The sequence below is a fragment of the Clinocottus analis genome, unplaced genomic scaffold, assembly GCF_023055335.1.
Source record: "Clinocottus analis isolate CAN_PGR_092001 unplaced genomic scaffold, fCliAna1.0.p SCAF_15, whole genome shotgun sequence".
NCBI lineage: Eukaryota > Metazoa > Chordata > Actinopteri > Perciformes > Cottidae > Clinocottus > Clinocottus analis.
This window is the reverse complement of record NW_027175876.1, coordinates 5,287,080-5,309,630: the sequence shown is the minus strand read 5'-3', so window position 1 is coordinate 5,309,630 and position 22,551 is coordinate 5,287,080. Positions and strand designations below refer to the sequence as shown.

Below are 22,551 nucleotides of genomic sequence, written 5' to 3'. Positions count from 1 at the left end.
GTTATGGAATCACATGTCTGTAAATGAATGCATGATCAGTCAACATCTCATGTGACCGAACAAAGGTTGACAGGCAATCGGAAAATTAAACAATAAATGAGAAAATGTGCAACTATAATCATCATGAACTTGATGAAAATGTTGCCTTTAAATTGTTTTGTTTCATATCGATGGCCCTATGATTTCTAATGAACAATCTCAAAAATATAAATAACAAAAACAAAGAGCAGTCCAATGAATAAACCTTGAAACCATGCTGTAAAATATATATATATAACTATATAAAATAAGCTGAGTTTAAACCAACTACAATTATAACTAATTGAATATTAACAGGCTGTAAACCAAATAATGATACAAATTTAGAGCGTTTAGATTCTTTTATCTCTTTATTTGTTAAGATATGTACAAATCAAAATGACACATTACATAGCAATGTTTGGAGCTCTCCTTTGGTTGTGTACAAGGTTACTGTGTGTACTTTCTACTCACCAAAGCTGTGTTAAGGACACTTTAACTAGCCATCTCAATATGCATTTATTTCAGACATCAAATGTACCAGAAAATACATTTGTTCCCATTCAAACAGTTCATGTCAAAACTACTTTGGAATAGCATTATTCTTTTTCCATGTATCAAAGGACATCAAGATGAAACTGAAAGAACAGACATTAAACAACAAATTAAACAAAATCAAAATTTGATGATTGTGTTCTCCAAAATAAATCCTAAAATGGGCAGCGTCATGTACACCACGTGTCTTAAAAAGGTCAAATATGATGTATAATTTGACACAAAAGGGTCAAAATGTAACAAAAGAACGACACACAATCAACATAAACGGCAAACAAGAAAATGCCCTGAATTGTTTCTATGTGCTATTTATGCTGGTGAATATAACCACATAACCACAGATGCAGGACTAGCAGAAATCACTTTAAAACAACCTAGAGACACCCGCTGCTCCATAGTAGGGCTGCACAATGGTACATCTCAAAAGACTGATATGGCGCCCCGGGATTTTGAGCTAGTTAAAAGAGAGTATCAGTAGAAAATTCGACAGTTCAGTCTTGGAAACAATTTCCCATAATTTGTATATTTCAACAAGCAATTTGTTGCATCTCAGCAGTATTCGGTAAGCAGCAGAAGTGAGTGACTTTGATTTCTGTGTATTTATCGCAAGTAATATCTTCTTTGCAATGTACAACATCATCACATGTTTTTCCTCATGTTGTGCAGCCCTGTTAAATATGTCCACGGCCCTGTGACGGCCATAATGAAGGGAGAAAAAGTGGGACGAAGTGTTTCAGTCAGAGGCGAACCGGACCTCCAGAGTGAGCAAAGAGGCTTTCTGAGTCTGTGGGCCCCAGGAAAGGTGAGGGCCGATGGGTTCACTACCCCTGCATGTCGCTCGTGCCCTGCGCCTGCACGGCAGTGGTGCTGAGGTACTGCCAGCTGAGAGCGGCGAGCAGCATGGCGGCAGACAGGTACACGGGCGACAGGTGGTGGGTCCTGGAGGGGAGGCTGGACTGCGACGTGGCGGACTTCTCCTCGATTAGAGACAGGATGTGCAGGGTTTTGTCCCGCGACGGGTCCGTGAGAGAGACCTTCTGTAAAATCTGCGGAGAGGGAGAGCAACATTGTTTGCTTCAGGGTTCAAACACATTTTGACCAATGGATTTCTATGGTTTTTCCATAACTTTTAACCAAATTTCCATGAGCAAACATTTTGTGAAATCTCTTTGTATACATGAAAAAGTGAGAAAATGTTGTAATTAAACTAACAATGAGAATTCCAAAGTAAACAGTATTTCTTAAATGACACAAATGAATGAGAGACAATAGTTTGATTAAAAGAATAAACAGATATGGATATAGTTTTAGCTCCTTTCTTTTAAAAGCATATTAATTACTATTGCAAAACTTTTTTTTAAGGACTTTTCCTGGCCTGAAAATAACCATTTAATAATGCCATTGCTTTCAAGGTTTTCCATGACAGTATGAACCCTGAAAGTGCTCCAATGGGGTGGCAGCATCCTTAAAAAAAACACACACACCCACCTCCCGGCTGTACTGGGTGATGATGGTCTGCACGGCGCCCATGGAGGTGGCTTCCATCATGAGCGTGACCGCCTGTCCCTTCCTGATCTTCACCACTCCCTGGAACACCATGGGGTTGTTGTAGCACGACGATAGAGTAGCTATCGCCATCACCTGGTCGGGAAAGGTGTAGCATTTAGTTTACTGGAGGAAAGGAATTAAACTAACGTTGTCTTGACAGCGTCTCGTGAAAAATCTCTTGCGAGAGAACTATCAAACATTTGAGGTATTTCTCACTAATTCTAATAAAAGTCCCAGAAGATATAAAAAAAAGGATAGCAAAAAGTTTAGAAATGATCAGGAATTGGTAAAAGATGATGATTTAATTACTTCCAAATTAAAAGGATACATTCTATACTATAGAAAAAATAACCATGATTCATATCTTCGAGGAAAGAAGGGAAAATGGCTGAGGTATACGACACACAATATTTCTAATGATCCTTCAGTTTGGTGTACTATGTAGGACAATGCATGCATCTATGCCAAAGGCTCTTTCTTTATTGGATTAATGTTTTAAGTAATTTATCAGTTCACTCCACTCCATCCGATAAATTCATATTCATGTAATCAGTTTCATTCTTTCCTCTCTTGATTATTTCTTTTAATTGATCTATTTTTATCTTGTATTTGTTCACGCGCTCCAACTATATAATTTCTCAAAATAAAACTAAAAGGAATCATTATTACATGTATGTGAACACAGAACTATTGTGAGGATACAAAGCTAACAGCACGCTAATGTGCCGTTCAATCATTAGATCATACAAATCAAAATGACTTCGTTGTTGGAACTCTGTCAGTAACGAATCAGTGTTTACCTGCGGAATGGCACAGAAATTGAAGACGCTCTGGTTGCGCAGGCGGGACAGGTAGGCGATGACATCCGGGACGTGTCGCAGAGCATCGGTGACCAGCAGGTTGAGACAGGAGAGGGCCGACTCCAGCTTCTCCTGCTCGGCCAAGTCCTCCAGACGACCTGCGAACTGACTCCAGGCCTGCAGGGGGACACAAAGTATTAACACACGACATGAAGGTACTATGTTTTTAAATCAATATTCAGCAAATCTCCAAGCAAAAAAAGTCATGTTTTTTATTTTAATCCTACTCTGCTACTTCCTTTGCTCACGACATACAATAAACTGAGCTTGACCAGTGACACAACTCTCCATGCTGACTCTTTTTAATAGAGACGGATTATCAGCCTAATAATCTATGTGTAAAAATGTGATTAAATACACGTTCTTACCTCTTCTGGCCAGAAGGCGCGTCCCTCTTGCGTGTCCTCTAGATAATCCCGGATGATGTTCGTCTTCTGGAGGAACAGGCCCATGGAGTTGGCCAGCTCGGTGTCACGTCCCACCTCGGGGTCCTCCAGCTGGGACGCAGAGAACAGCTGAGACAGACCGATGCCGACCAGACCCGCCACGTAATGGCAATACTGCACACAGAGAATAAGCATGGCATCGGTTTATACTGTCACAGCATGGTATGTATGACAAAATGCTGATGATTGAATGTACATACAGGGACTGTAATAACCATAGTAGCTGAATAATATTTTGTTGTGTTACTACAAGTTATATATAAGGTGTGGTAATAATTGATTAGAATTAAGCTACGAGAATGGCTAAAAATACAATATTAAGACAGAAAGAAGCAAGAACATATTTTCCTCCCACACCTAATAGTATCTAATACTGCTCTAATTTGATCATCTTTATGGTAGAATAAACACTCATACTCCCCGTCATACTCCTGTTGTGTGTCTAACATGTTTTGCTGTTATCGTCAAACCATTGTAAAACAAGGTGGACATTTACCAGGTCCCACTCCTTCATGGATCCCACTTTCTTTTCAAGGAATTCGGCCATTCCGGCTCCCATACGGTGGCAGATATCTGAGATGACGTCTCTGTATTCCTGAGCGAGGTTTCTGAATTCCACTGATATCTGGTTTGCAAGAGTGCAGATGAAAATAGTAGTGACTGCTTTATAACGGCTATTAATCAGAGTGACAAAGATTGCACTTGAAACATTTCTTCACATACCATCAGCAGACCAACACACAAATTAAACTGTCAATCACACGGTAGAATGAGTAAGAACTTTAATCTCATTTTGTCTGTAAATCTGTTATTTAAAAAGGAGACTGCCTCAGTAAATTAAGCCAGGGGAGTAGAATATACCTGCCTTGTGCATTTTATTGTGTCGTCATGCAACGCTACTCACCGTGGGGAAATCAGCCAGAACCTGTCGGTCTTTCTCCTGGCTCTCGGTGAAGCGCCAATCATCCTGGTACAGGAAGGTGTGGAAATCATTCAGCATGGGAACTTTCTTGTCCAGAGGGATAGTCATGTCGTCCTCCACCGTGTCCAGCGCTCGAAGCACCAGGTAGAAAATACAGACTGCATGTCTGGATCAGAAAGACAGGAAACTGCTTTAAACAGCAGGAAGCATTAACTTTATGACTGAAAAGCTTGTGTAATCTGGTAATCTAGGATACAAAGATTTTTCTTTCTGTAATGTTACAGTTAGTTATTAACTCATTAAATCCCCTTCTGAAGGGCTGCATCAAAATATTTTATTTGAAGATATAATCTTGGACACTATAGCTGCCCGTATCTACTTTGATCAACAATATCAATAGATTAATAGATAATGAGTAGCAACCCTAAGTGACATGCATCAGTGTATAATGTGCTTTCATTGGTAATTGCCAGAAATATATAAAACAAATTGTTCAGTTATAATAGTGGAAATGTCAACACTGATTTTAAATGTTACTGATATACTCCTCAAGTCCCTAAAAAGGCATGGGTCAGCCATTACTATTAGCTATTGATAAGCTATATCTGCGTTTTGCTACCAGACATTATTGTGTCTCCACAGAATATGCCATCGTTTTGTTGTTCACTGTTTTCTAGAGTAATGGATCCAACCATGTCTGGATTTTTCGTTGTAGAGGACTGTAGTATTTGCAGAAAAAGGGAACTACCTCAGCCAACGCCCCTGGTCCTGCCCTTCACGACAGAAAGCATGGATGCATGCATGCAGAGTTCAGACACACCCCCGGTGTAGGAAGCGTTTGTCTTGTACCCACCTCAACTCCCCGTCCAGCGCTTGAATCACAGCTGCAAAGCTCCGGCTGGTCTGGTTCAGGTACAGGTAGCAGGTGCGCAGACTCTCACTCATGGACTCCTGGTAGGAGAGACAGAGGAAGCCCGTGTGTCGGTAAAAGCCTGAAGGTCTGATGGCGCTGGAGGGTCGGGCGGCCTCCTGCAGGCCCCGCTCCCCGACCCTCCAGCCCGGCAGGCGGGACCGAGGAGCGGACCCGCCGCCCCGCGATGCAGCCGAGAGAGAGCGCTTGAACATGGACAGCGTGACGGGACACTTGCAGCAAGCTCCGGCCATACGAACAACGCGACGGCACGGCACGACCGAGCCCGCAGCTACAATAACAACACGACTCTGAGCATGTCGACGCCACGGCTGGTGGAGAAGTTTGAAACATGTAGCCTAGACTAGAGGGCAAGCGAGCTGGGGGTCGAGTGGGGCGAGAAAAAAAACGCTTCAGGACGCCTCGCGAGCTAAATCAAGCCCTCCACTGACCTCAGACCAGCCTCACCTCGCCGCTTAGCTAAGCAGCGTTCCTGCACACCGTGTGTAGATCTGCTGTTATGATTACGTGGCTGGCTCCTCCCACTTCTGGCTATAACAACACCAGTTGCAAATTTCATAATCCACTTCTAGCTCGGAAATGTGGTCGCGAAATCCAAGAAAGGCTATGCTATATATATATATATATATATATATATATATATATATATATATATATATATATATATATATATATATATATATATATATATATATGTGTATGTATATGTTTATATATGTTCCACAGTAAGTGTGCAGAAAATGAACAAAATCACACCAGAAAACATCAAATGTGCCTTATGTATACGAATATAGATCCCAGTGCATTCTGGGAGTGTTGACAACTACGTCACTGCAATCACATGACCAACACTAAACCAATAATATGAATGCTGATCATGGTTTCAACGCTCTGCTCATTTTGTCTTTATTTCAAAATAAGAGCGCAGTGTTACTCAAGAGAGCGTCATCCAGCATTAAAAATAAGTATCTTCAAACTGCGTTCAAATGACAAAATTAGCTGGATGAGAATAAACCAGAATAAGAAATATTAGAGAATTAATCAAACCACATTTGCAGAACAGGACCATGAGGTCAGACAGGCTGTTTGGGGAAATTTCACCGCATGACAATAGTCTATAATGTTGTCATAATGTGGTGCTAAATAACACCAGATATAGTGCTCTCCTACCATCAACATGTGTGGATTTGTACACAACCAGCATTATTATTGTTGTTATAATATACAAAATAGAATATAAAATAAAGGCCTACTAAAGACTCTCTCTCTCTCTCTCTCTCTCTCTCTCTCTCTCTCTCTCTCTCTCTCTCTCTCTCTCTCTCTCTCTCTCTCTCTCTCTCTGGGTCACATTGGTGTTAAAACTTTGGGATTATCCTAGAAACATGCGCACATCATCCATCCCCTGCTGCTGAATCCTCGAAGCTCATTATGTAACGTAAATCCCAAGTCAATGATCATATTGTGTACATCTGAGCCAACACATGAGTGAGAGATCTAATTAGTCCAACTAGCTGTCTCTGTTAGAACCATATAGGTTAATCCATTACAGTGATGGACTGTAAATAGGCCTATGTGCATTTCCGTGTCGCTGCAGAATAGTGTCTATACAGTGTGTGGTTTTATAGAAAGAGGACATCTTGTTCTACTTGATCCGAGATGCAGACCTGTCAATGCAACCGCGTATCCATCCTGCATGCTGTCTCCATACTTGTCTGATAAATGTATTCTCGGTCTATAATTTGAAACAGAGGGTTTACTCACATAATCCAACTTTGGCATGACGGTTCTGCATCCCCCCATTTTAAATTTAAACAGGTTAAATATCTCTTCCGGGTGGCCCAGTGACTTCAAGATGTCCATGTTGCTTCTGGGTTTTCAGCTGTTACTATGACAAACTGGTGTGTCAACCCGGAGAGATGTTCCCCATCAGAGCGATACGTTGCTGAGATGCGGCAGCGGCAGCAGCATCACGGAGGGAACGCGGCTTCCAGTCACACGAGTCGTCAGATCGACCGACGCTTCTGATTGGCTGGAGATTCATGGGCATAGTGCTCGGTGTCCAATGAGCGAGCAGAGCGTCTGGTGTGATGCCCCGCCTCAGCAGACAGTCAGTGGGACGCGGCTTCTGATTGGTCAGTTATTCATCCACGAGGGAAACTGTGTACCTGCTCATTTAAATTATGTAATCATGGGACTGATGGGACCTGTAAACTGTGATTACCAGTGGGTTCAAACACTATTTAAATGTGTTTGTCTTTTGAAGCTTTATTTTATTACGTCCATTGGTATGAATGCAATTATTTTGTCTGACTGTGAGACAATAATATAGAAAAAAAGTAATACAAATAAGGGTTATTCAGAATCAGAATAAGAACCATTTATTGCCACGTATGTTTTCATGCATAAGGAATTTGTCTTTTTTACATCAGGTTAAAAAAGTCACAAACAGTCGTAGAAGTTGTCTTAATTTGGATAAATTAAATTCAACATGCAGGAATTGTAAAAGATGTAAACTACATTTTATTATGTAAAAGATATTTTAATATGAGTTAAAATGAGGCCTCAGTAGGTGTCTCGGCTCATGATAGCCTGCTGAGTAAAGATCATTGTCAAGTATCAACAAATCAGGACATGCAAACTCCACTGTCTAAGCATGGAAAGCATACCCAGACCTAACATCCCTTTAACGTCTCTATCTTGCAGTTACACACGCACAAGCATACATTTGCAGGCACCAATAAAATGCTATTACTCTAAAATATTTACATTGAATTGATCATGCAGATGTAACCCACAAACACCCACCTAAAAAGGAGTGTGACATACCATCCAAAACAAAATCAAACTCACTGATGTAATACCAGTACAAAAATATATTGGGGTCACCTTGAACCAATTGATGGAATTGGACACACACAATGAGAACCACAATGCTTTTCTTGATCCCCAAACACTCTTTCTCAACAAATAAGTAGGCAAATACATTCAGTTCAGGGGAAAGACCCTTCAGAAATATATTTATTTCAGAGCAGACTTTTGACTTGCTGTAAGCACAGGTGCAACTAATGACATTAGCGATGGCCCTAAATGTCCCGGTAAGCCGTGACATTGTGACAACGAGCCTGAAGGCACAATTTAGAGCCCTGGTACGGTGCTTACAGCTCATTGGTCCTGGACCACTTGAATAGAATCAAGCTATTGTTCATTTGTTGCACATGTGCGTTTCTTCTTCTTACGACAAGTCAAAAAGATCTTTTACAAACACATTGTGTCCACAACAATCAACAGAGGAAAGATGTAATTAATGTGAAATGAATTGAGCAGGAACACAACTTCATTCTGTTGTGAGAAATGTATTGCAAAGTGAGAAAAGATATGTATATTTTTTAAGCATCCTGTCTTGAGCCTTAAAGGGATACTAAGAGAATGCTGCAGTCTGGCAGCTCTGTGTGTGAATGCCGGCAGCAATCCTATCAGTGGTTGATTGGCATCAAAGATCCAAGACTGGATCAGGAATCTCTCTCACTCTCTCTGTCTCTGTCTCTCTTACGCCCTCTTTTGGTTTTGCACTTGTATTTAAGTTGCATGATCATTTCTGTTCCTGCTTTTCTGCTGTAAAAAAAAGAGTCTGCAGCTAACATAGCAGCTCTTTGAGACTATTATGTTCCCCATAACTATGAGAGGAGTCAAGCCTGTTTCCTCAAGCCTATATTTAGGTTTCTTCAGTCTGCTATTAGTTGCCTTTGTTGGTTGGGTTGGTTTAGGTATGAGAAGTAAGATTGGTGAGGGTTAGTGTAAGGATATGAGGGTAAACCAATCACAGGCATAGTAGTTTGGGTCATGACCTCTTTCCATGGTAAAGAGGGGGAAAAGGATGTTCAGCAACGTTCACTGTCGTAGTTTGGTGTGTGATAATTAACACTAAACACAAAGTGCAGCTAGTTGATGGGATTGTCATTAGTTTAAAAAAAAAAAAGTCAGAGGAATACCAAATTCTCTGGTTTCAGTGAAGGCCATAATGCAATTTCCTTGTAATTCATCTAGTATTTTTTTTGACATTTTATGTAAAACACTGTATATAAAAATGAATACATCAGATTGTAGCATTTCAGTTGTGAAACAAACCATGACCTGATGACACAAACTACTGTCAGAAACCAAAAAACACACCCTGATCCTGTCAAACGTGTTCCTCCGCATAGTTCCGATTTTAACAGTCTCAATTGTATTTGCGTTTCTTTGTCTTAAAGCTACACTGTCAGGACATGTTTTCCTCAGTCAGCTGATAAGATGAAAGATGGTTGTTCAACTGTGGCATCAAATCGCCACAGTTGTTGTTTTGATGAGTTCAAAATGCTTTTTATCTATATATGATATATCTGACTCTATATATCACCAAATATAATTTTGTCTCACTCAACCATAACTTTTGCTGTTTGCCTTTTGTGTTTTTACCCCTCAGGGCAATATTGGCAACAATTTTTGCTCTCATACTTCACTGATATGTTTGATAGTAGAGGTCAGTGGTAAAACAGACAAAACCATTTGAACATAAAGAATGAAGTGTGTTTTGAAAAACTCACTTCATCCCTTCCTTCTTCAATCTTCCACAAAACAATTGCTTTTTGAAAATTTCTCTTTCACGGCATCGGCCTTGCCACAATAAACATGAACACACATATCGTTTGGAATAATAGTGACTCTTTCAGCTATGTGAACCAAGGACTAATTGTGCAATTATAACTAAATAGGTTTCGCTCGAGGGTAAAAGGTCTTGGACTGCAGCCAACATCCCAAACAGTGTGTCACATTACAGCCTAAAGGGATAAACCTGGGCCGTAAAGTTAACCAGGAGCATCTGATATATTGACATTTGTCTCCTACTTTTTTTTCTTTTGCTTCGAAAGCTGAGGATACCACAAGACAGTCAATGACCAAACACACAAGCTTGGCTGAAAGAGGCGATACATCAACAGAGTGCAGGGTTTGGGAATATCCCCATGGCCGAGAGCATTATTAAGAGGAGGAGCTCAGTGCGGAAAGTCAGTGAAGCAGTTCCAGGTAAACATGTTGGGAGTGCAACTCATCAACTGTCACTTTGTTTCTCTTCTCAAGGCAGTTTCTCTCGTAAGCCGCAGACCAGTGAGCTGTGCTGAGTGTGCGTAACTGACCCTCCAACCGAAAAGAGGAGATACATTTCAATTTAATTGGATTCCGTGAAATAGGAGCGAAGGAGTCTGGTTTGAACTTCCCACGTGAGTAAACTCAGTTCTTACTTTTGATTAAAAAAAAAAAACATCTAGCGTGTGACCTGAAAGAGCGGTGACGAGACTGTTCCTTGCATTCTCATTGTGTCTGGCTTTTTTTCTAGTTGAATTTGCTGCAGGTTAGCATTGTCCTCAAATGGCACACAGAACCAAACAGTATTTGGTTTATTGTAACAGCCACTGCACATGCACTGTTCTCTGATCCGCCATGATGATCAGACAGTTCAGGTTGAGTCGTAAACGTCCTCTGTGTAATGGATGTGAAAAGGAGCCTCCGCTGTGCACAAAGAGATGTTTGGCCGGTCCTAAAACTCTGCAGCACAGAAGTGAGACCGACGGAGCCACAGAGCATGCCATACTAAAGTAAGTACTTACAGTGTATGTATTAGGTTCAGATGTGGAGTCAAACTGATTCTTTAAGCGCCACTTTTCAACAGGAAAGTCGAGGTTTATTTATGCAGATGGTTTGTTTAAGGACAGAGGGTATTTCAGGTGAGTCATGCCGCAAACGTGTCAGAGTAACAGTATTACAGTGTGTCCTATGAAATGCCATATATATATATATATATATATATATATATATATATATATATATATATATATATATATATATATATATATGCACATACTTAGAACTTAGAATTGTTGCGTTTTTTTCCTAGAATGAGTCCTTCCAGAAGGTTCCTCTTCACATAGTCTGCCATGTTTCACGTTCCCTGAAGGCCACTGTTGTTTTCTGTCACAACTGAATAGAGAGAAGGGAGGCGAGGCAACCTCAGCTCTATACGCCACTAAATCCCACACCCTGCTCTTTTAATATAACTAACTTGCATATACTGTTTGTTATTGACTTTGAACTTTGAGTATTTTAACACAATTGTAAAGCTTAAAGGAGTTCTCCATTGGAAAATACACTTATTTGAATATATGAAATATCAAACTGTTACTTTAAAAATGTAACCAAAATTTGTATTGCTTTGTATTGCTTGTCCTCTCATAAACGACACTAGTTTCACAGTGTTTTTGTGTCATTTGCCCAAGCGTATATGTCTTTACATGAGATATCTTTGTGTCAGGACGAGCTGCACACCTGAAGCTGGTGTGAATGGAGGGACCGAAAAGCTGACTGACACCGGGAGCTTCTTCGAGCTGATGCTATCGTGGGCTGACACGCAGTACTCTGTGAAGAAAGTATTGGAGCATCTCAAGTTCAGACAAGCCAAAGATAACATTTCGCTCAACGAGTTAGTCAACCAGAAGTTTTTAGAGTTTCACCATGACATCACCGAGGAATGTGGCGAAGTAGATAAGCAGCATTCATGGGCCGTTATTGAGAAACCAGAAGAGATTGTCATGTACGGACCTTATTATCCGAATTACAACAACGGAGAGCACAGCGAGGACATCATTATCAAACAAACTCAGGAACTTCTGGACTCACAGTCGGTCTCAGAGGACTGGAAAGTGTACGTTTTCACCATGAACAGCCCGTGTTTGGCTAGAAACGGGTGCATGCTGAACCTGGTGCAAAAAGCTCAGGAGTGGTGGAACATGTACGGGGTCAAGACCCGTATTGGTTATTTGAAATGCTGGGGATTCAAAGGAGCTAAAGAAAATCTGTTCAAGGATATTAACTACATTCAATTGCACCGTATGGATCAGACTGAGGACCACAGGAGCTACTTTAAAGCAGCTGAAAAGACTGAAATAGATCCTTTACGTGAAATTTTCTTTGCCGCTGTAAAACACCCCCTGAGATCTGCAAGTCTTGCTTTGATTCACATTGTGCAGGGGCAGGCCTGGAAGAGTTACTTTCAAAATATGCATAGTATTTCTGAAAGCTTACCAGAAGAGGAGAAGGAAATCTGCACACAGGAGGCAAACACGGTGATCGAAGCTGCACAGGGTCTGCTTTCAGAAAAAAGTGAACGTTTTGAGGAATACCTAGAAAGAGGATGTGCGTTTGCACTTGGTTACACTTTTAGCTCCCAACTCCCTGACGCCATCCAGGATCAAATAAGGCTCATGTTTCAACAGTGCTGGAAGGAGATGGTGCAGGATAAATATGCCGAGTTCATCAGGGAGAAGCTGACTGAAGACTTCAATCAATGTACCGTCCAGCTTTTCATCAAAGATATTGCAAAGTTCACGAAAGAATTCTTGGAAATCGGAAGGATACAGTTTTCAGAAGAAGCGCCACAAGTTGTCCGATAACCCCCCTCTCTGAAAAGATGCTGCGGAAGCCAAGACGATACATTTCACACACGTTCAATATGCCTTTGAAGTGGAGTGAATGACACCAGACTTTTATAGCATACATACCCTTTGCATCATTACAAAATGCTTTGTCTTTATTAGTTTCCTCGATAGCGCTACAGTTGCACACAGAGGAATCAGGTAGTGTTAGTGCACACCGAGAAAGTCCACATGTAGATCCCTCACCGTGTCTTTACTCACAATATAACACAAATGGTGTATTACAATTATACTGGAGTGGAGTTTTTTTTTTTTTTTACATATATGCTCATATATTTGTTGGGAATTAAATGTGTCGATATCCCACATTTAGACATGTCGCCCTAAGATTGTCACAAGCAAATTAAAGTATTGAGTATTGGTAACAATCTGTAAGTCTTGACACGATGCACCTTCACAAAGTCAAAGGACCTTCAGCAAATAGAGGATAGTTTGATGACTGTGTGGTTTGGGGTTGTGCATCTATTAATAAATACTAACTGGATGACAGATGCTTTCTTATGGATGCACATCTGCTCTTGTGTCAGCAGAGGGAGCTATGTGCACATTCATCATGTGCAACTTGCTTGCTGCATAGGTAGTTTTTCATGTATTTTTTTATAGAGATGTCAATACTGACAAGTATTTTTTGTTGATGTTTTAAATCAAAAAAGGCAAACAGTTCAGGACTAATCCAGGAACAAAAGACTTCATTTAACAGTTGTATTGCACTGAGTGGGAGATCGTGTTTAAGCTCATGTCTGTGTTGAGGAGTGATGGATGTCTTGAGCCGTTCTCTCTGAGTTACGGTACATTTATGAGAAATGCTCCTGATTAGCTTTTCTTTGGGCAGTTAGATGAAATCACACCTGTTTTACAATGCTTTACAATCATTGGTATCACATATATATGATTGTAATCAGTGTGTCAATAAAGGATCAGTTCACTCGTACAAATCACATGCATATTTTTTTTTTTTTTTTATCCCAACTGGTGTTTTGTTTTGCATATAGTTTTAATTGCTTAAGTTCTGAGATATTCCTGCTGAGATTGAGCCACATACTACTGCTAAAATGGCTGGATGTAATCTTAACAGGATCACGTTTGAACAGTTTAAATAAAACTATCCACATTAAGGTTTGTGTATCGGTGTTTAACCGGCATATTGTTTGTTCTGTAAAGAGCTTTAGAGTTTTTACAGTTGTTGGTTTTCTTATTGTGAGCTGACCCTTTTAGTACACTTGCAATAACTCCTCCATATTTGGCATCAATGTGGGCTGTTGTGATTATTTTTCATGATTTGTGTGGGGGGTTTTTGGGCCACATTGGCCGTAATGAAGTGAAAATGTAAAAGCATATTGAAATAAAAATAACTCAGGAAGATAAAGACTGGTCATTTCTGATATTTGTTACTGGTTTATGTTACATGATCTGTCACCGAATGCTCCTGCACTGGCATGGTAGAGTGACCAAAAACAAGTTTTCACATCAAGAGTTGTCTAATCACAGTGCTGCTCTTCAACAAACTCCATCCAGTCCATCGATTTCTGCGCTTGAATGCGCTGCATCTGTGCAGTTCTGTCAAAGGTCTCCATTTCTGTTGCGGCGCCCAAACGTTTGTCCCAAAGCGTTGCGTTGAAGGCACTGAGCGGTGTGAAGGCTGCAGGAGCATCTGCACCCAGAGCGGCAGTCTGCTTCCCGGAGACGCTCGTCTCTCTGGACAGTTTTAATCGGGATGGCGTTGCAGGTCTTCTAGGCCAGGATGAGGTTGTTCCAGGGCTCAGCTTTGGAGCCAGAAGACATGCCGTGGCCCCCAGGGGACATCTTGAGAGGAAGGGCCCCGCCTTGAGCTGCCATGTAGGCCGGTAGGGCTGAGATCTAGTGGGATGGAGAAGAAAATGGTGTGTAAAAAGGCCAGTACGGGAATCTATTAACGTAATCTGTCCTTCACAGATAGAGACTTTGACCTTTCCTTTCATTGTCATATCATGTGTGATAAATATCAATACAACACAATCCAAAATAATACTCTATATTGTATATAAGTGTTGTTTTATCATAATCTAGGATATCATGGAGGACATGTTGGGCCTTGTCATAGGTCTTTAGGTGATACAATTTCCTGGGCTCATTAGGTTTCTATATAAATGGGAGGAGCAATGAGTCTCTGCACCAGACTCATTATTACCGTTGTAAAAAATGTATTGAAACTTGAACTGAAAAGATGTCCAACCTGTGCGTGTGCGCTGTGGTGTGTGTACAAGCTGTGAGAGTCCGGCTCTGTCTTTATCTGTCGAGGCTCCTCAGAGGTGCTGGAGGCCCGGGGAGTGCTGCTTAGCGTGACTGGAGTCCCATCACTTCCTGGGGTCCCTGTGGAGGATCCCAGAGCTGAAGTCATTACACATTCACAGACAGTACACGCACATGTAAACGAGCCTCTTTAGTCAGTCTTAGCTATACAGTATGATCCAGTTAATATATATGTATATATATATTCAAATATATATATACATATACATTTAACACAAACCGAAGCACATGTGGTTTTGAAGCTCACCAGTTTGGGACTTGTTGAGGTTTTTGGGTTTGCGTTTGCGGGTCTGGATCCCCTCTTTCTTCATGGCCAGAGGTCGTGCTACCTGTCAACACACAAGGTCAAATAAATACCCCTTGGCAGTCAACAATATAGCAGAAGTGTAGCATCCATGGAGGCTGGCGCGAGATTAAGATTCAGAGGATCCACTAATTTCCAAAGAGACACAAGTCTGTCAATGAACAGTTTTAAATGAAAGTATGAATGTGCTTGAAATGGTTACATGCGCTCACCCCATGGAGTTTCATGTAGAGGCCACAGGCGTTGCACACCGGCTCTCCCTCTGCGTTTCGTCGCCACAGCGTGGTGGTGGTCGTGTGACAGTTGGTGCAGGACAGGCCAACCCTCCTCGAGGCAGACTGCAGCATATAAAATTGGTCAGAGCCCTCCGTTAAAAAAGGGAGAAAAACAAAACACATTCATTTTCCCTGAGGTGCACAGCAGGTGAAGTTATAACACACGGTATTGCTCCGCTGTGAGCGCACAAGAGGGCTCCACGGTGACCCACCAGCCGCCGTTGAGGCTTGATGAGAGGTCTGTTGATGCCGTTCATCTTGTGGTACAGTCCGCAGGCGTTGCACAGGTAGTGGCCAGTACCATCCCGCCTCCAGAGGGGGGTCGACATCGCCCCGCAGTTCACGCACTCTCGCCCCTCGGCAAAGTCATCAAACAGGTCTGATGGAAAGAAGTTCAAAGAAACATCAGTTTGTCTCTTCTCTTCAGCCTGATATGGATCGAGCTGTCATCTGCACAACTCGGGTACGATTGTGAGTTATTTATTTAGTTCCAGGATGCCTCAATTTACACCATCTGAGTTGGTTCTTAAACCCTCATAACTGCACTGGATAAACTAATGAAATGCATCACGGTCAAGTAGAAGGCACGGCTGTTTCTCTGAAAGGTTTATGTTTTAGTAATAGTGTTCTGGCAATAATAATGAGAAAGCAAAGAAAAGCTGAGAAAATGAAATGGACTTTGACATATGTGTAGACTAACTGACGAGTTCAGGTTTTAAATTGTCACGAAAGTGTGTTTCATTTGTCACAGTGGTGACATGAGGGAATAAAGTGGCAGCATCTAAAAGTAGCAATGTTTATTTACTCAGCTTGATCAAAGTACAATCTGTAATAGTTTCACTGTATACGTGATTATTTCCTTTTTTCTGAGAGCCTATACTTACACTGCTCTTTCTTACTCAATCTAACAGTCACTAACAACACTGAATATAATAACGTTGCTTGAGTTGAGCTACGAAACAGTGAAACAACTTCACAAAGGCATTGCAAAGAAAACTAAATCGACTTTACACAGATTCCACATTATACTCACTGCATCATCGTTCAGACAACGCTGAGCTCATCGCTGTGATTCTTAGAGAACATAACATTCAGCAGAGACAATAATGATCTCCACCCGCCTTAATGAACACCTTCCTGCACTCTCGAACCCACTGCAGGGGCCTCTGTGCACCAGCAGGAGGAGCAGGCTGCGGCCTCGCGGGGCCCACACAGCAGCAGCCTGGAATCCCTCCTTATCTCTCGCCTCCGACTGATAAAGAGGCTGGAAATATAGACGGAATAGAGCTCCATCATATTCAAATAGAGACTTTGTGTCCATCGTGTCTCTTTCTCCCTCTCTCTCTCTCTCTCTCTCTCTCTCTCCCTCTCTCTCTCTCTCAGTTAGCACGACATCTCTGTATCTCTGAAGAACCACTTAGCTTTTCAGGGGAAGGAAACATCTATCAGTGGTTTGATAGTGACAGCAAAAGTTACTCCATGTATCTGTACTGCCGTGAGCTTTGCTGAGAATAGACTGAGGAAATGTGCAAAACACTGACGTTTAAATGATTGTTCTAACTGCCATGCATTTTATTTCAAATAGAAATCAACAAAAGTATTAATCTGGTCTCCATCTGCTGCTGCCTTGCTGCCGTGCTGCCTTGCTGCCTTGCTGCGGGGCAACTGATACACATGCAGGCCTCCTCCAAGGCTGAGAGCAAAACAGACACAGCAGGGCGAGCTAACCTTGAGCCGTTTGCAGCCAACACAACACAGCAACACAAGACAATACACAAAAGAAACACTGCAGTGTCCGCGCGTCGGTCCGTTCCACCGTGTAAATGTCAGTGTGTGTCTTTATCAGGAGACACTGACACTAGAAGAGGACGGAGGTGAAAACAACGGTGACATATGTGAAGACTATACGTGTCCTTTATAACACTGGTGACGGTTATTGAGGATTTGCAGTGCTAGCATTTAAAAGCACAACGTTTATTTTAGCAACTTTGTATGAATTTCCTTTTCTTTTCGCACCCACACTGGACCTTTTTCAGCTGTGATCACTCGTGACATTTTACATTTAAAACCAAAGATCCAATAAATTATACAGTATGTAATATTAATAGAGGAGTCTTTCTTAATGGTTTAAAGTAACTTAGAAAATTTACTAAAGTACTGTAGTCTAAGTTCAAGTTTAAGGTACTTGTACTTAACTTGAGTATTACTATTTTATACAACTTTATACCAAAGGTTAAATTGCACTTTTTACTCTTTTTATGTATCATTGATACATGATGCAGTGACACGTTTTATTTTCTAGAAAAAATATAAGATGAGTGTAAATAATATGATACATTGCTGTAAATTGAACAACCGCACAATTATGAAATTGTTTAATTTAGCTCCATTCAAGATGTTCATTTTCCCAAATTAATAATGTAGCAATAATAATATTGTAAAAATAATAATAAATATCTCAGTGTAACACTCACAGGTGACATTTTTTCTATTGAATACTTTCAGGTTTGATACTTTTGTGAATAATACATACTTTTATTTAAATAACATCTTAAATGTATATTTACATCCTGGTATTTACTTGTACATAATCTAATTAGTATATTTCTATTTTAAATCATCTTTGCTGCTTTTTAAATTTGACTTTACGTTTAAATATTGTAACTTTACTGCAAGAGTTGCCAACTTGTTGAAAGTACTAAACTTTTAAAGTCATCACTTGGCTTTTTTTTAAATTCCAGGTTGAAAAAGAAGCTTTGAGGGAGACTTTCATCAGACTGAAATACAGACATAATGTCTCATAAACTAAAGTTATGATTATCCAATAAAATACAAAGATGTCACTGAGATGTTTCTTTGGGGAATGCCTCTAAATAAAACATCAATAAAAACTGAATTCAAGTGAATTTGAAACAATTCCAAAAGATTTTCACAGATGTTTTTAAGCATTTAAGTTCACAGTTTCCGCAGCTTGTGATTCATTTCTTCGTTTATTGACTGAGAAGAAAAAGCCACCGCTTATAGGAAAGTCTCCCTTCACGTATTCCCCGACAGAACAATAGAGACTTTCACTGCACGGCTTAACGCCACCTCATCAAACACTGAGATTTCATTTAAGCTGATGTGAGTGTGAAACAATGAGTTGAAGCCTGAAGCATCTCTGAAGAAAAGCAGAGAGTAAACAGACTCAACACTGTGATATGATTGTGATTTTAATCAAATGAAGAGGTCAGCGTGGCTCAAGGCTTATCTGTCACGCTGTCAGCTGATCTTTTCTCTTTCTAAATCAAACAAAGAGATGACCTTTAGGGAGGCCATTTAAATGACCATCGCACCACTTTTAAGGGTGATTTGTCAGGCAGAAAGTGAAATTTATGAACGAGGACGTAATCAGCTATTAGCCAACTGTTAATAAGATAGAACTAGTAATAATATGTGATAATATGTCTAACAATGATCTTACCCATCACATTAGGCCGAAAATGTAGATAATGGAAGAAACACCAGCTCGATAAACACAACGCTGATTATTAATGTGCACGACACAAGGTGCAAGCAGCAGTTATCGAAAAAACTGACAAATAAGCAAAATCAATGTGTTCAAAGTTCACTGCAACCTGCACCTGCAGGCCAAAATATCATCCACAGGGACATAAAGTTATGAGATAAAAGCTATGAATGAAAATGGTTTTATGAATCTAAAAGGATCGACTCTTCAGTTCAGGGAGTGAGGACCCAGATGCTGTTGATCAGGATCAGATTCTTTACACACTTCCAATCAAATGTGACCAAACACACACACACACACACACACACACACACGCACACAGACACGCACACACACACGCACACACACACACACACACACACACACACACACACACACACACACACACACACACACACACACACACACACACACACACACAACCCATAAACAATAATCCCTATAAAACTGTTATCAATTCATGTTCAGTTAATAATTTATTTCCAAGATGTGATTCATGAAGATAAACCAAACATGTTTATGATGTGTTTTATTAAGTTTCATTTGGGTTTGAATATTACATTAAATATTATATTATCAATTGTTATTATTACTCATTCTGGCATATTGGTTTATTGTATTAATGAAGAGTATGATTATACATTTTTGTATTATAATTAAATATATCTGTTTTAAGATAAAAGTGAATGGATGAATTTGACTCAATGCCTTTATTTACTTGTTTTACGTGTAAAATATCACCTGAAGGCTCATGGAATCAGAAACAGAAAATATGTAATAATAAAGTACTCAAAGTATTGACAGTTACAACTAAAAGCAGATATTAAGCAACGCAGCCTTCAAATGACCCTCTTACTTCTAGTTTAGTAAAAAAAATGTGCCAAACATAACCTAATTATGAATTACAGTTGTGCTTTCTATATCATAATAATTGTCATGAAAAAGCACCGCTGAGTTAAAGCCCGTGTGAAAGAAACAAAAGGTGACAATCAGCCTTCAATGCTGCTGCGAGGCCTCGCTGCGTCACAGTATCGATCAGCCGGAGACTTTACGCTCGTTGATGTTTTTAGTCTCGTTTGGATCCCAATTAATAAAATCATACGATGTTTCATTTAAAATGGAAGGTAGAGAAAGTTTCGTTCAGCAGAAGTTTAATGAACAATAAAACCACTTATTGTCAGACCTTTAAAAGGTTTGAACGGGCCTCAAAATTCAACGACGTTTAATTTATAATGATGAGCCTCTATGGCGTCTGTGGTTGTGTGAAATATAATTGTGTAATATTGTATCAGCATAATGGCGTGTTGATATATTTGTAATTTGAAAATCATAATTTAAATAAATGTGGTGTGTTTAGTGTTTTGTCAACTGATAAATGACTGCCTTAATCTTGACCGCTTGTAATCAACAAAATATTATCTCTACATGCTGACAAACTGTTTTTTAAATTTCACTTTTTTTTTGGCGATAATATGATTGTTCTTTTTTCATTTTTTTTCAGGCTTGGCAACCTTTCACCCCTTTCATGTTTTGTATGGACATAAACTGCACATTGTCATTAGTCGTTGACAAATACAAATAAATAAAAGGGTCGTGCTTCTCGCTCTTTTTCTCACTGGATTTTCAGTATTTCTTTTGTGTGGTGACAGTGACGATGATAGTTTGAGTTTTGACATCATTTCCAAAAATCAAAACCCATATTTATGGGTCAAAATATATATATATATATTGGCCTTCGCAAAGTACACAAATACAAAAACACAAATGCTCACCTATGTTTGGGTGCCGCGTTGTGCCATGATGAACGCCGCTTTGGAGCCCGTGGAGGACCGGGCTTTCAAAGGGGGACGTCGACCACGCTCCACCCACGTTGGGGCTCATGTAGGCCGGGTAAGGGCTGTGATACGACCCGCTGAGGCTCCGGGCGCTGTAGTGCTCCCTCCCGTTGGCAGAGATGTTCAGCGGGCTGCTGTAGGACGCGGCCGTGTCCCGGGCCGCGGCCACCCCGGAGGTCAGAGGCGGGCTGGTGGAGAAGGCGAAGCGCGGGGACACCGGGGAGTGGTTGTACGAGGGCCCCGCGTCGCTGCACGGCTGCGCCCAGGCCGAGTGGCTCGACGCCGGGCTGCTCTGCTGCGACGCGCCGGGCGTCTGGAGGTAAGGCAGCGCCGGCATCATCGGGGTGACGACCCGGGTGGTGGGCACGTACACCGGGGACGTGCCCGCCGAGGCGTTGTGCAGAAATCCGGCCTCGTAGGAGTGAGGTCCGTGGTTGGTTGTCATTATGCCCTGATACATGTCCTCCCCTGGAAGCTGGACATCCGCGTTGATCGAATGGGGATTGATAGCGCGGCTGCAGTTATACGCACGGGACGGCTGGCGACTGGCGCAAAAAACATATGATCCGCGAGGCTCTGCGGTCCGTGTTGTTGAAAGTGAAGCCGAGCAACCGCAACGAGCAGAAAATGAGGAATAAACTGAGAGGAGAGACACGAGAGAGGGAGAGAGAGGGAGAGGCGGAGTGAGAGACTGTGATCAAGATCCGGCATCTCTCTCTCTCTCTCTCTCTCTCTCTCTCTCTCTCTCTCTCTCTCTCTCTCTCTCTCTCTCTCTCTGTCACATTATGTCTCACCTGCTAAATTCGATTTAAAAAAAATGAATCTTTATTGTGTGTTTTTTCTTCTTGTTTGTGGATTTTTTTTTAACAAAAAAATTAGTTGTTTTGGTTTTCATCTGAATTAAATGTAATTTAATGAGAACCCTTTCATTGGGTTTATTAGATTCACTGTTGAAGGCAGATCAATCTCTATATCTGGCATAAACAATTTCAAACCATATGTATGTCAAATAATTTCGAACATTAAAGTAGTTTTATTCGTATACGTTAAAGTTGCTTCCACGTATCAAATAAACGCCGCCTCTAAAGATCAATTTGCTTATAATGGTCTTAATCAGTCACCAAACCATTAGTGTGTGTCTATGGTGCTAATATTGCAGTAATATAATCTAAAATTTCACTATCATAATCATGCGTTTTATTTTTCTGCAAACGTAAACATATTTCTTCTATTGTAAAGTCACCGGAAAACATGATATTTGGCATACACTTTGCAGCAGTGCTGCTTTATAACACATAATACAGTTTGATTATTCTGATAAGATTAATATATGTTTAAGTAAACACATGCGGCCGTTATGAACGGCACATCACTTAAATGTGCGCGTGTCTCATTAATACAATTTGCCCAAATAACCAAAATTCAATTCAAGAATATTATATAAACACGCCTTTGCGAATGAAGATATATAATTACCACACTTATTTGATCTCATGACTCCTTCACTTCGTACTGCACTGACGTTTTCATGTCTAGT

The 22,551-nt window shown here is 40.7% G+C and overlaps 2 protein-coding genes across 4 annotated transcripts; both read right to left on the bottom strand.

The window, feature by feature from the left end:
• Window positions 1-393: 393 nt before the first annotated feature.
• On the bottom strand, window positions 394-7,206 carry fdft1 (farnesyl-diphosphate farnesyltransferase 1). Of its 2 annotated transcripts, XM_068576690.1 has the most exons (8): window positions 7,042-7,206; window positions 5,203-5,300; window positions 4,332-4,515; window positions 3,924-4,052; window positions 3,350-3,541; window positions 2,922-3,098; window positions 2,062-2,214; window positions 394-1,619 (listed from the first exon to the last, which is right to left on the bottom strand). In XM_068576690.1, the coding sequence occupies exons 1-8, from the start codon at window positions 7,138-7,140 to the stop codon at window positions 1,395-1,397; spliced, it is 1,257 nt and encodes a 418-aa protein (XP_068432791.1). In that variant the 5' UTR covers window positions 7,141-7,206; the 3' UTR covers window positions 394-1,394. The 2 variants fall into 2 exon arrangements, with proteins under 2 accessions (XP_068432791.1, XP_068432790.1); XM_068576689.1 differs by lacking the exon at window positions 7,042-7,206 and having other exon boundaries at window positions 5,203-5,770.
• A 5,624-nt stretch (window positions 7,207-12,830) lies between these two features.
• gata4 (GATA binding protein 4) lies at window positions 12,831-21,590 on the bottom strand. Of its 2 annotated transcripts, none has more exons than XM_068576941.1 (6): window positions 20,952-21,590; window positions 15,884-16,050; window positions 15,609-15,734; window positions 15,340-15,421; window positions 15,016-15,170; window positions 12,831-14,660 (listed from the first exon to the last, which is right to left on the bottom strand). In XM_068576941.1, the coding sequence occupies exons 1-6, from the start codon at window positions 21,472-21,474 to the stop codon at window positions 14,535-14,537; spliced, it is 1,179 nt and encodes a 392-aa protein (XP_068433042.1). In that variant the 5' UTR covers window positions 21,475-21,590; the 3' UTR covers window positions 12,831-14,534. The 2 variants fall into 2 exon arrangements, with proteins under 2 accessions (XP_068433042.1, XP_068433043.1); XM_068576942.1 differs by having other exon boundaries at window positions 15,016-15,152.
• Window positions 21,591-22,551: the final 961 nt, after the last annotated feature.